The 14,329-nt window shown below is 39.4% G+C and overlaps 1 protein-coding gene across 7 annotated transcripts in view; it reads right to left on the bottom strand.

The window, feature by feature from the left end:
- ush2a (Usher syndrome 2A (autosomal recessive, mild)) overlaps positions 1–14,329 on the bottom strand; it is a 215,815-nt gene that overhangs the window by 63,167 nt on the left and 138,319 nt on the right. For all 7 annotated transcript variants that reach the window (XM_076881888.1, XM_076881902.1, XM_014413372.3 and 4 more), the window contains 5 exons: positions 11,274–11,476; positions 11,074–11,186; positions 9,973–10,201; positions 8,553–8,721; positions 8,205–8,426 (listed from right to left, as the gene is read on the bottom strand). In XM_076881888.1, coding sequence (XP_076738003.1) covers positions 8,205–8,426; positions 8,553–8,721; positions 9,973–10,201; positions 11,074–11,186; positions 11,274–11,476 — 936 coding nt within the window. The remainder of the gene's footprint in view (positions 1–8,204; positions 8,427–8,552; positions 8,722–9,972; positions 10,202–11,073; positions 11,187–11,273; positions 11,477–14,329) is intronic.

The following is a 14,329-nucleotide window of genomic DNA, read 5'->3' as shown; positions in this document are numbered from 1 at the left end:
GACTGAAACACAGGAAGCAGCTGTTCATGTGTGCTTAAACGATATGTCAGAAGGACACAGAATGAGATGAGGACTAGGAGACACCAACAACTAAAAGACTTAAACAGATTTACAACACAAAAAAGAACAACTAAATGATATGAAATGAGCAAGATTTTCTTTTTTGTATGCAGTGAGATCTTCTAAAATAAAACAAATTTCATGACAGAATCAGTAAATATAAAATTTTTGTTTGTATGGTTTAAAGTACATACTGATTACAACTAATGATAATTAATATCTATCCATTCCTCCGTTTTCTTCTGCTTAGACACCACTGGTCAATTTAAAATCCCCAGTTAAACTAACATGCATGACTCTGGACTATAAGAGGAAACTGGAGGAAGTATCTGGAGGAAACCTGTACACGGAGAATATGAAAACACCCCACAAGAGAGTCCTGATGGATTTGAATTACTCAATTACTTACTCTTACACCTCTTTGCCACCCACCCACCTTTCTTTTTTTTTTTTTTAACTTTTCTTTTCTTTTTTATTATATCAAAGCCTTTCTACTAATCCACCAGTTTTCTCCTCAACTTCAATTCTAAGAATACACCAGCTCTGACTTCAGGAGTCGTTATGCCATTCCTGTGCTTGACTTCCTGCACTATTTACTTGCTCTGTGGAGCTTGATGTGTGCTACTTTAGGTGATACAGAGTGAAGAGCTCCTTCTGCGATGCTTCTGAAATACCCCTTGGTGTATCTACTGGAATCACAAGCACTGTGTTGAATGGATGCGATCTGCTGGCCAAAAAGTTTTCAGGATCTTTATGATACATAAAATAGCCCCCTTTAGAGTGGATGGGAAAAATATAAAGACATTCTCATTTTCCACAGCCTTCTAGTACATGCACCTATGGTATCATTTTGTAAATCACACAACGTCTTGTTCTCAAGTTATTGCATTCACAAGCTTTTCAGGAAACTTGACCTCTGGCCTGGACTGAGATTCAAACTCATCTGAGATTTTTAGTAGATGTGCATTACAGGGCAAACTCGGAAATGCCAATTTGCCTATTGGACTTGTTCAAGGTTATTCAAGGGTACTGATATAAAACTATTTTAAATGCAACGATGTCCATCTTTGTATCAGATAAGCATATTTAATTTCATACAATAGTAATCACTTCCTGTAAATGTAAATCTGCATGTGTGTGCATACTTTTAAATTACAACTTTAATGTATCCAAAACATGTAACAACAAGAGTAACACAAACAAAATATAATAACGCAAATACAACATAGACACAATCACACAAACACACGCATGCACACACACACACACCTCATCTGTGTGCTGTGTTCCTGACAGCCTCTGGTTTTATTCTTGCCAGTCATTAAAGTAAACCTAATAGAAAAGCCATCATCATAAATACATTAACAGAGAGAGAAATGTCTTCCTGTGTTCAGAGAGTACTCGATCTTCTAAAGCAGCCAGACGCTGCTGTTTGGAATGCACTACCGTTGGCCATTTGCTACCCATCATTGATGAGGGGCTTTTGGCAATGATAAACACACATACACAAACCGAAATACATACACACAGAGAAAGTGATGAGAATCTCTTGGCATAAACAATCAAAGGACATGCAAAGAATCTATGCCTCTGTGCATAAAGATATATGTAAAAAAGCAACCACATGTTCACACAGATACAAAAACACTCAGCAACAGAGAAGAAGGAAAGGATGCATGCACTAAGTTGAAGTAATACACCTTGCACATTTGCACACACTTACACACACAAACGAATCCACTCTCACAACTCCACCAGGCTCAGAGTGAGCTAGCTTAACTACTGGGATAATTTCCCTCCAGCAAATGGTCACTGTGCCCTTGAAAAACATATTTGATTATTACTTTTTCTCCCCCTCCTCTTTTTTTCTTTTAGCATCATCACAGCCATTTTCATCACGCGCTCTGATGATGGCACGGCAAGGCGCGTTAAGATAACACCCCGGCACCGGCAGGCTTTTAACACTTAAACGGTGAAAAGGGATATTCAGATTTGTCCTTGAACGTCTGGATGGGGCCTGCTGGGCTGGGACAGAGGGAGGGAGTAAGAGAAGGAGTTAAAGAAATGCACACATTTTTTAAGATTCACTCACTTGCAGAAAAATTGAAGTGGGGAGGGCATTTATGGTAGCACCCACAGTGAGAGATGGATTTGATGGGGTTGAAGGGCAGATTGAAGAGTTAAAGATCTGGACATGATAATGAAAAAGTATAAAGGTTAAATGATAGAGCCCAGTGAGGCATGGGACTTAAGGAGAGTCAGGAACCAACGGGAGGCCAAAGACGCCAAACTCAGTTCCTTTAAACTCCATCTAATCTCACCTAAGTCTTAGCTAAACATCTTACATACAAACTCAGGAAAAGAAGAAAAGAGGAGCAAAGCTTAAAAGTTGGTCTCGAACCTGCAGCACAGGAGGAAATACTGTGGGAAAACTGAGGCTCTCTTGTCCAAAAACAAACAGTGTTTAATCTACTTGAAAGTGAAATGGAAGCTGTTTAAACAAACCAGCAGATTTGGAAGAGAAGGATTTAGCACAGAGACTTTGTGTTATTGTGTAACAACTCAGGACACTGAGGAAAGGATTATGGCCCATCACAATAATACATCAAACTACAAAATTGCCCAGAGTAGAAATTAGGCTGGCTGTTACTGATGGTATATACTGTAGGTGTATACTGTAAGTGTTATTTGAACAGATAGATAAAAAAAAACAAACAAAAAAAAAAAACAAGACGGACAATAAGCTCCAGTGGATCCACATTGGTGACAGACTGGATCTTCTCAACCACAAGAAACATTCCCACCACAAAACTAATGTACATTGAATCCAGAGAGTATTCACAGCACTTCACTTGTTTTTTTGTCATGTTACAGCCTTATTCCAAATAGGGTTAAACTTATTTTTCACCAAAACATTCTATACACAATACACCAAAAGAACAAAGTGAAACAAGTTTGCTTGAAATTCTTGAAAACGTATTAAAATTAAAAAACTAAGATAAAACGTACATATGTATTCACAGCCTTTGCATTTATACTCAGCTCAGCTCAAGCCCATTCATTTCCACAGATGCTCAGTCAGATATTTCTAGACCTTGACTGGAATCCACCTGTGGTAAATTCAGTTGACTAGACATGATTTGGAAAGCCACACACCAGTCTAACGTCCCATAGCTAACAGTGCATGTCAGAGTACAAACCAACCCATAAAGTCCAAGTACTGTAATTGTCTGTGGACCTTTGAGACAGGGACACAGATCTGGGCAAGGGTACGAAAAATATTCTGCAGAATTGAAGGTCTCAATGAGCACAGTGGGCTCCATCATCCCAACAGGACTTTTCCTTGAGCTGGCCTCCAGGCAAATCTGGAAAATTAGGGTAGAAGGGCCTTAGTCGGGGAGGTGACTAAAAACACGATGGTCACTTTAACCTCTTAAGACCCGAACTCTTCCATGGCATGCATTTTTAATTTCTCTTTGACATTTGGGCTGATTGTTTTTACATTCATTATGTGCCAAAGAATTACCAGATTTTTTTTCACCTAATTTTTGTTTCTGAGAAAAATGAGATCCACATATGAGGATATTTGTTTAAAATTTCAATAGAGCAGTGGCAGTATAATGTCCTCGTAAGTGGATATCAGGCCCTTGTAGAGGCAAATGTAGTATTTTGGTCTAGACAGCCCAAAATGTGATGTCCACATACAGGTCCTAGGAGGTTAGAAGAACCTTCCAATAGGACAACCTTTTCTGCAGCACTCAACCAATCAGGCCTCTATGGTAGAATGGTCAATGGAAGCCACTCCTCAGTAAAAGGCACATGACAGCCCACATGGAGTTTTCCAAAAGGACTCCAAGACCACAAGAAACAACATTTTCTGGTCTGATGTAATAAATAGGAAACCAGGTACCACTCATCACCTGGCTAGTATCATCCCTACAGTGAAACATGATGGTGGCAGCATCATGCTGTGGGGAGGTTTTTTGTCAGCAGGAGCTAGGAGACTGTAGCAATGTATTGTGAGTCATTCTTGCTATGACCTGATCTAGAGGAGTCTGGACCTTGGACTGGGGAAAGAGTTCATCTTCCAACAGGACAAAGACCCTAAGCACATAGCCAAGGAGTGGCTTTGGGACAATTTAGTGGCCCAGCCAGCACAAAGACTTGAACCCAACTGAACATCTCTAGAGAGGTCTAAAAATGTCCATGCACTGATGCTCCCCATCCCAACTGATCAGTAGGGATGGGCACTGGTTCTGACATAAACGGTAGTAATCAGACCGAAAAGCAGCGCACATTTCGGTGCTTTATTTCGGTGCTTTTTTTTTCTGAGACGTCATACACTTTGGATTCTAGCCAATCATTTTACGTTTCTGAGGATAGTAAGCGGGTCCAGGTATGTACGTTCTTTTAGAGCAGAGCTACAGATTAAAAATGCCCAAGGTGAAGCGGTCAAAGTCTGGCTGTACTTCACAGCAAAAACTCAGCAGCCTGCAACAAGTGCTTTAACGCGATACTGTGCAAAGGAGGTAACACCTGGAATCTGATGAAACACCTGGCAACGTATAGCATTTTGTTAAAAACCGAAAAATGTGCCGTATTTGATAGCTTGCTGCGAGACCTCACACCGAGCACATCTACTGCGGGTGTGCTGCCTGTTATCGGACCCGGAGTTAGCAACATCCCCCAAAAACCCGAAGATTAGAGTCCTGGCCCCTAGCCCTGCCAGTGTAGCAGAAATGATGAAGGATGATGATGGCAGCAGCAGCCGTTCTTCTCTGTGTGAGTAGCTTAATATTGTTCGTGTGTAATTTACGTTGAGTACACTAACCACGTTATTAAATTAATGCATGTAAGGTGAACTAGCAAACACTGTCGTAGTTACATGCGGCTGTCTTCTTGTTTGATGGCAGATACTCCCTTCACCCTGGCCAAAAAGGCTGAAATGACCAAAGAAAAAGAGGGAAACAGCTAAACATGAGAGGTTTTTGGACAAAGTTTGTGTTTTTTTCCATTGTTTAAGCACTGCTTCCAGCCAAGAGTGATGCCATAAATCCCCTATAGCTGCAGAAAAGGCTAACATTGTTATCTTTTTACAAAAAAAACCAGCTGAACATGAGAGGTTTTTGGACCAATTTTGTGTTCTTCATTCTTTAAGCACCGTTTCGAGCACCGTTTAAGCACCGGCACCGTTTCAAAAGTACCGGTTTGGTACTGGTATCGGATAAAACCTAAACGATACCTATCCCTACTGATGAGTTCTGGAAATGGGAGAAACTACAATATATATATATATTTTTTATTTTTTTAATACATTTGCAATAATTTTAAGCAAACTTTTTTCACTTTGTCAATATGGGGTATTGTGTGAAGAATTATGAGGTCAAAATTAATTTGATGTTTTTAGAAATAAGGGTGGATTATGACAAAATACGGAACGTCAAGTATTGTGAATACATTCCAGATGTGCTATTATTATCATAGTCATAAGCTGGAAAAAGAATATTAGTATATAATAATTTGATAGTAACACTAGAGAGGAGCTTGAGTTGGAAAACAAACAAACAAACAAACAAACAAGTAAACAAAAACACATGCAAGTCACTGCAGCTTTAAAACATTTCAGTATGAGCCACTGAAATAATAAATAATGATACCCAAGCGGAAATGAGTGGAAGACAATTCAGAAAATGAAAGTAAGACTGATGCCAAATCTTTTACTGCAGGACAACCAGAAAGAAAGACTGAACCCTGCTCACTGATGTGTGTTGTTGTGTTGATTTCTTGTGTTTGAGAAGGGTTGGATGAGGTAAGTTTCTGACCCACTTCAATTTCATTTGATTTACACTGGGAGCTTTCCCATTTTAAATCAAATAGTCCAGCCCAAAGCACATGTGTCCATGTGTATATTTTTGGATGAATGTGCAAGCACATGCAACTCTGTGTGTCATCACATGCAAGTTTTTATACAGGTGTGTGTGTACTGATGCTTGATTGTTGCTGTGTTTGTGTTTGAATGCTTGTGTGTTTATCTACGTGTGTACATGTGCACACAAGCCGGTACACGTATCCGTTGCCAGACGGCTGTCTCCTGGCATTGCTGTTCCCCTGCAGTGTGTGTGTATGGTTGTTGACAGTGTGGACGGTAATGTGTGATAGATCGCACTTCAGGGACCCCATAATCACATCAGCCTAACCTAGTCTATCAGCTGGGCACAATGGGATACCCTTCACTCCTCCTTTAATCTGCTCCATCTAGCTCTTCACCACTCCTCTGGGGGTTTTTTCCTTGTACTTTCTCTATTACTCACTTCCGATCTTTTTTGTGTGTTTGCATTTAACTCAGTATTTTTTATTCTTTAATACTTTCTCCTTCTCTTACATTTCTTTCTGCATCAGTTGTTTAATTTGACATTTTTTCATTCAATGCAAGTGTTTATACCAAAATGTTATACAATATAGAGTTAGTTACTTTTTGTTTCTCACTCACTTTAAAAAAGTGACCTGCATATATTCTGATGTTGTTAGTTTCTCTGATTCCGTCTTTCCATTTCTCTGTCTTTTACACATTAATTTGTCTCTCTGCATCATTAAAAATAGCAAACCTTGCACTCAATGAGAAAGAGAAATGAGAGTGTGTGGTGCCAAGGTTAAGTAGCCTATCCTATAATAGTGTTGCTGTGCGCATGTTGTGTGTGACTGTCTTGAAACAGACGTGTGGGGTCGAGGTTGCATAGCTGGCCCCAGGGCTCCCCGACAGCGCAATGCACCCGGCAAATGGCCCTTAGCCTTGCTAGCGCCGCTAGCCCTACGATCCATCATACCATATGTTCTCAATGGGGAAGCTAACGCTAATGACTGATGAGTGGATGGGAAGGGGGCACATAAAGGAAGGGAGGGGAGAGAGGAGGAAAAGTTAGAAGAAAACGTGGTAAGAGAATAAAAAGGAAGAGCAAGAGACCAGAGGATGAAGCAGAAGAGTTTGGGGAAACGAGTTGAGTAAAACAAGATGACAGAGTTGGAGAGGAGATGAGAAATAAGAGAAGATGGAGAGGAAGAAGAGGTAGGGAGCATATGCACTCCTTGGGAGGCCTCCTCAAATGAAGGATGACCATATAGCCTGCTCAGCTGGAAGAGATAACAGAGGATCCAGTGGAGGAGAAGAAAAGAAAGATGAGACAAAATGGGCAATGGCATGATGAGGTGGAATATAATAATATATGTTAAATTACAAAGGATTACTAGGAAGAAAGTTAACACTTAACAACTTTCCAAAAGAGTCTTACTGACAATCAATAAAAACTACAGGTTGGGGGTAAAAAAAAAAAAAAAAGAACAGCCAAGAAAGAAAAATAACTCTTTTCTATTAATTTTTTTAATCAGCAATTTATATATTTATGCGTAAGTAGAGCTTTTGTGTGTGAGTGTGTGTATGGATAGGCTAACAGAGTACTATAGGCCAGCCCATATGGGGCCATTGTTTATGTGTGATGAATAGAGTCCACGTGTTTTTCTCTGGCACTCAACACTCAAGCAAACCCTGCCGAGAGCACCCTGTTGACTCTGTGTGTGTGTATGGGGGGCGCCTGAAAAACGTCTAAATGTGTAAAAGTGTGTGCGTATGAGAGAGAATGAGTGTGTATTTCTCCTGCTGTGTGCTTGGCAGTGCCCTCAACGGTGCCATCCTGAGTGTGTTTCATCATCATCTGCCATGACAAAGATGTCTAATGGCACACACATTTACACACACCAACACACCGACACACGCGCACAGTCCCATCTGTGCCATGGTATCCGGGTGCTTTGGGACACTGCGGGAGAGAAAGAAAGGGAAACGACCCTACGTTCCTGCACCATGTGTCTATCTCTCAACCTTTTTCTTCTGCTCAACTCTCCTGTCGCTTTTTCCCTAGGTAGACGTTAAGTCATAACCACCAACTTCACTTTGACAAAATCCTTCTTACACCACAGCAACTAGTTTTCTTTTAAAAGGGCCTTTACTTTGTCTCCAGACAAAATTTGATACGACGACAACTCATCAGGCTGTCAGACTTAAACAACCGTGTCTTCAACACTGGGAAAAAAAACACTCAAACAACAGCTAATGCTAGCTTACATTTTGACCCATGTGTTTCTTTACTCACCTGGAGCATATTTATGCACTGCACCCCTCTCAGCATCACCACAGCACACCAGTGTTTTATCCACGCTTTGGCCTCCACAGCACTGGACCCCATAGCCATCATGAAGGGTCCCACTACAGCAGAGCTGGCCGCCTGTCACTGAGTAAGGAACCCCCCCACAGCAGCTGTCACCCAGCCCCACAGAGACCCGGCCCTGCGAGTGGTCAGGACAGCAGTATTCATCTACAAAGACAAGGACAAATGAAGTAAACACTTGAGCAACACGAAGAAGAGCAAACCCCATGAAAGCAGAACACAATAGATTTGAGGTTAGTGGAAACACACTACATAAAGTAATTTGGAACTCACTGGTTTTCACATGGACATAATATCCTCCACAGCACTGATGGTCAGGAAGAGATGGGACTAGTTTGCCATTGCAGCAGACTGGGTTGGAGGAGTTATTCAAACTCAAATAGCTGTCCTCACAGCAGTGATGATGTGGCTTCTTTGTGTAAATTACTCCACTGCAGCAAACCTGTTTAATACGCAATTGAAAAAAACGTATAAGATGATATGTAAATAAAATCAACTCAAACAAATACTTAAAGTTGAGATTATTGACTGTGGCACTGCAAGTCAAATAGGAGGCCATTAAAACTTTTTGGCGGGGGATATTTATTTTAGGATGATTGTAATGAAATACTCATGCCAAAATTAACAGTTTCAGGGTTTCTTCAAATACGCCATGACTCTAAATAACCTTTTCAACATATAACATCTGTAACTTTATGAATTCTAGACTGACTAAAAGGTACAGTGGTACTTTTTGGGAGCTCAATCCTGACTGGGAGCTCATGGTGCACAAGTTAGCACTTTCTATTATTATATTCACATAATCAAGTCAGAAACTCCACGTTTTCCATCACTCCTTGTTTATATAAAAAACCCACTGACATTTTGTTTTTCTTACTTGGGACTCGGGACTACATTAAGGAAATAACTTATGTGGTTCTATTAAACAAGGACGAATACAGTATGTATCCATACTCCTTTATGTTGCTCACATGACTAGCTGTGCAGAGAGGCCTCTGTCAGCCTGTGTGTGTGTGTGTGTTGTGTACACATTTGTAAAATAAAGCCCTTCTCTTTAAGCACATATGTTGCATGTGCTAAATCTCAGCATATTCTCCTGCAGTACATAAGTGGGTGTACTTGTAAATATGTTGTTGATACTGTTTCTGCCCCTGGGTAATGTGGGGAGAAATGTATAGCAGGCATTCACTGTGCCAACTTGGCTGGCATTCAATGACATAAGGATGGAAGTCAATGCAGATGACAAGTTAATCTGTTTAGAGAAATTAATCACTGAGAGGTTGATTCTGAATCCCTTATAAAAGTGGGTGTATGGAAAAGGAAGTGTTCGCACTTCCCTATTGGTCTCTGTGGTGACGACCATACTATCCTGAGGGATTATGCATTCTCCCCTTCAGATCAGCAGCCAAGACCCTGGACATCTATCTCCTTTTGCACATTGTTGTTGTACAGCAAATTTTTTAATGTTTACTCATGGCAACTTCTAGTTAAAAGAGACTAAAGTACTGAAGTGGAAAGGGCAGGGGAGAGACGATTATAGCAGAAAAAAGATGAAAAAAGTGAACACTGGAAAAAAAAAACCCTAAACAAATGTCAATATGAATAAAACTGTTTTAACCTGACCTTCTTCAAAACATGGTTGGAAAAAAGAATAGATATTTTTATGAGTAGAAAATGATGGCAGCATAATCACCTGTATGTCTGGATGGAAGCAGGATGTGCTGCACACACCATGACTTGCCGGACACTGCAGGTAGGAACATCTAAACCTTAAACCACCTGTGCCATTTAACTCCTCCCCCATGGCGGATGTGATCCCTGTTGACCCACCAGCACATGATCTGAGGGTACGTCTTAAAACCTCAAAGCCCAGCATGATCCCACTGGGTCTGCCTGGATGGGACCAATCTAATCTCACCACCCTGACAGAGAGAGAAGGGGGGCAACCAGAACAAAATGAAAGCGATAGGCAGGGGTATGCTCTCCTTCACACTCCTTTCACACAATTGTACCCACACAGTCACACATAAACTTTGAAACATACACACGCGTTCATGCATGGTTAATGCCTGACAAAGTTGAGTTACGTGTCAGGGTGTGTGTATCTTTATACACTTCACACTATTGATTTCGCCCCCTTTTTTTAATCTCTTGACATCTGGCAGAGGAAAGACCTTTTTAGCAACATACAGAGTTATAACTTGCTCAGTTTCCTAGAAGAAAAATAAGCCACAAATCAGCATTTTTCTGCAAGTGCAAGATTTGCAACAATGTGGTTTGCATCACACATGAGAAACAAACATTTCATATGCCATTAACTGGCTACAAATAAAATGTCAATGATCTAAACAAATTTTATAATGAGGAAAATGTAGTAGATTATTTTCATTTTAATGTAGAATTGAGAGACTAATCGCAATCTTTAAAGTTTGTCCACTAAATCTAGTTTTACAGTACAAAATAGCAATGTTTTTTTAATTTTTCAAGAAAGTTAAACAAAGCAGGAACTCCAGCAACACTTGAGGGAAGATGAACAACTTTAATAATTGACCAATGCGTTTCGGCTTGTGGCCTTCATCAGGGTCATGGCATGATGAACCAAAACGCGTTGGTCAATTATTAAAGTTGTTTATCTTCCCTCAAGTGTTGCTGGAGTTCCTGCTTTGTGAATTCTTTCATCCTCTCCATGCACCTTGGAAGCAGGTGAAGTTGTGCCAGAAAAGTTTTGCTGTCAAAGAAAGTTAAAGAAAAAAAATTACTATCATGAAAAAATGGCAGTACATTTGTAAATTACCTGGGACTTATCACTTGGGCATGTGGTGTTGCCAAGTCAGCAGGCAGGTCCTCCACAGTAGTAGTTCTGGTAACCTTGCTCCGTACGCATGCATATACTGTGCACACCTCCACCTAAAAAGCACATCAACAGAAAAACACGATGCATATGTTTACAGTAGATGTCTCTCTTTGCATATTTGCACTTGTTTGTATGAGTACCTGTATGTTGTAGACAGTAAAAGACAGTAGGTCCCCCAGCAGGTATGACCCTGAGCTGTTGTCTACATTGCCATGAAGGCGATCATTAACATAGATGTTGTAACCAGTGACTGCACCATTGGGTCGAAGAGGAGGGATCCAGAGGACACGTGCTGTGCTGCTGTTTACTGTAACCACCTCTGGGGCAGACATCCCCTCTGGCTCTGTGAGGTACACACAATGATTGACTCCATTTATGAAAACAAACTATTTCAGATCATGAAAACTGTAAACATGACACAAGACATGTCATCGTGAAACCATGTTTGATAAAATTATAGCAAGAATTTTGGCAACACACGTAAATTTTTACATACCACCTGTTATGAAAATAGATGGACAGAGCTGTAAAAGAGTATATCAGTGCTAATCTTTCACAACGAAACTCATTTGATGATTGCTTGTAAAGGGCTTGTATTTATTTATTTATTTTTACAAAAAAACACCATTAAAATGGTAAAAAAATTCAAATTCTAAAAATTCTAGTCAGTGACATAAATGGTAAAATTATGTGTTCCTCATGGTGAACATTTTAAAATGCATGTTAATTAGGAACATTGTATGAATATCATATTTGCTTTCATACAACTCTAGAGGTCTTTGTGTGTCTGTGTGTAAGAGAGAGAAAAGAGAGAAGCAGAGACTATCCATATATCCATACATGACAGGGAACTGTGACTGTGTTTTAGAGGCAGGGTGACCACCTGTGTGTCTGCATGTGTGCAGTATTGCGTAGATAATGCTGTGTAGCAGTAAATGAAATGTAGAGCAGTGGGCTGGGTTTAGATAAGTGCATTGGCTGCAAATGAATTGGGTTAACTTGTCTTAGCTGAATGCATTTTCACTAAGAACAATAGATTCAATACGATCACCTCACTCACTCAGAATAACTGCCTCTTTCTGTATTCTGTTATTATAGTTTCTCTTCTTTAGTGGCTCTTCCATGTAATTCCCTTAATTCCTTTCCGTAATTCATTTAGCTGACTTTTTAAAAAAAATTCTCTTCTAGCAAATGTAAAACTCCTACTGCATGGTGATTAATAAAGGATGGTAAACTAGAGTATAAGAAATGGGTTTCAGAGAGTGTGGGACAAAAGAGAGGAGTGAATTACGCAGAAAGAAGAGTATCTATGGAAGAATTAATCACAGACGCAGTGAGCAAAATTCAAAATCAAAGAGAGAAACACCAGAGTGTGAGAGAAAAATAAAAAAGAAGGAAAAGGAATTTGATAAGAGAAACGGGTTGTGTGTCAGAGGGGTGATCATATAGACTCCATTTATTATTCTAAGTAAAAATGCACCCAGCTCCGAGACGTTATCCCAATTCATTTGCTGCCAAAGCACTTACCTCAGCCCAAACTGCAGCTCTACATTTCATTTACTGCAGGATGGTATTATCAACGCAATACTGAACACAGGCGCTCTTTCACTCATACACACACAGACAAGCATGCACTTTTCTTGCCAATTAGTTCTGATGTTAGCATTGCCCTATAGACTGCAAGCGGTGTTAAGATGGTTGGTAGGGCTGAGCTGCATTAGTTAAAATATATCAGACCTCCTTGGTGTGTCTGTGTGTGTGTGAGCTTGCACTCTTATGGCTGTAAAATAATGAAATTACCTCCGGAGCCCCCTCAGTTAAACGAGCCATGCTTTGCCTTTAGCACCTAATGATTTTCTAATGTTTTTAATGCACTTTTTATTATACTACTCAGATTAGAGCGAAAGAAAGAGGCTCCTGACATATGATTATAGTGAGAAAGGAAGAGATGTGTGAGAAAGGAAAAAGAAATGGAAAGATTTTCAAAGAGGGAAGTGAAGATGGAAATAAAACTATAGACAGTGGTAAGTGGCCTCTGACATATGATTACACAGAGTGATTTGAAAGATAACTCTTGAATGCTAAGAGACTGGGCTGAAAGTTGAAGAGGAAATGGAGAGAAAAGTAGGGATGACAGTTGGATAGCCTGAACAATTCATGGTTAAAAGTATTAAAAGCTGACCCTGATTGAAAAGGGAAATACCAGTAGATCCAAGAACTGATATAATCATATTCCACTTAATACCCTCTCTCAAAGCACCAGATTTTATATCCTGATAAGGAGTGCCAGTTGTTCATTTTACAAATATTAACAGATTATGCAGACAGCTAAAGCTCCGGGAACAGATGATGCAGTATTAGAGTTGTATTGTAATGATGTCAATCAATGTTCTGGTGGTTATGGTTTTCCATAATGTACGGCAACAGCCGTTAATCAAAGCACCTGTTTAACAAACTCCAATGTGAAGAAAAGTGAACTTTGTAGCTGCTTCATCAGCCGCTGTTTGTTTTACACAGTGAAAATCTACAGTAAAGCAACAGAAGTAAAGCTACTATAAAACATGGCAATGAAGTGTTAACTTAGTCTGACACATGTTTAAATTAGGCTGCTTGCTGACAGTAGGTCAATGCAATAGAAAGTGAGACCACTTTGCATTGACCTGCAACACCTGCAATAAACAGGGGTGAGTCTATAGGGAGGCATGAGGTGTACTACACAATGTTTATTTCAAAGCTTTCATAACATTATTTTTCAGATCAGATTTAAAGTAATAAATAATATATAATAAAAGAAAATAATATATAATATTATATTAATGGAACTCTATTAACATTTTAAAATATAAATATAAAAGATTTTTTTCCATCCTGGGAAAAATTTGTTATATTTACAGAACGAAATGGGCCAGTAAAGTTCTAAGCCACTGAGTTGGGGCTTTTAGGTTGGACACTGAATTATTATAAACTAAAATTAGTTTAGGTTCCATGTCTAACTTATATTATTTGATAATAACATATTTATGATCATTTATTTATTTATTTATTTTTTAAATTAAATTTTAATATGGCATGTAAATACCGATGTCGTATGCAGTAACATTATTAAAATACTGTAATGTCTAAAATAGAAACCAATGAGCAGTTTATTTTGACAGATGTGTTTTTTCTTTTTTCAATATTTATTATTGCTCATTAG

The sequence above is a fragment of the Maylandia zebra genome, linkage group LG1 (genome assembly GCF_041146795.1).
Source record: "Maylandia zebra isolate NMK-2024a linkage group LG1, Mzebra_GT3a, whole genome shotgun sequence".
Lineage (NCBI taxonomy): Eukaryota > Metazoa > Chordata > Actinopteri > Cichliformes > Cichlidae > Maylandia > Maylandia zebra.
This window is presented reverse-complemented; position numbering and strand designations above follow the sequence as displayed.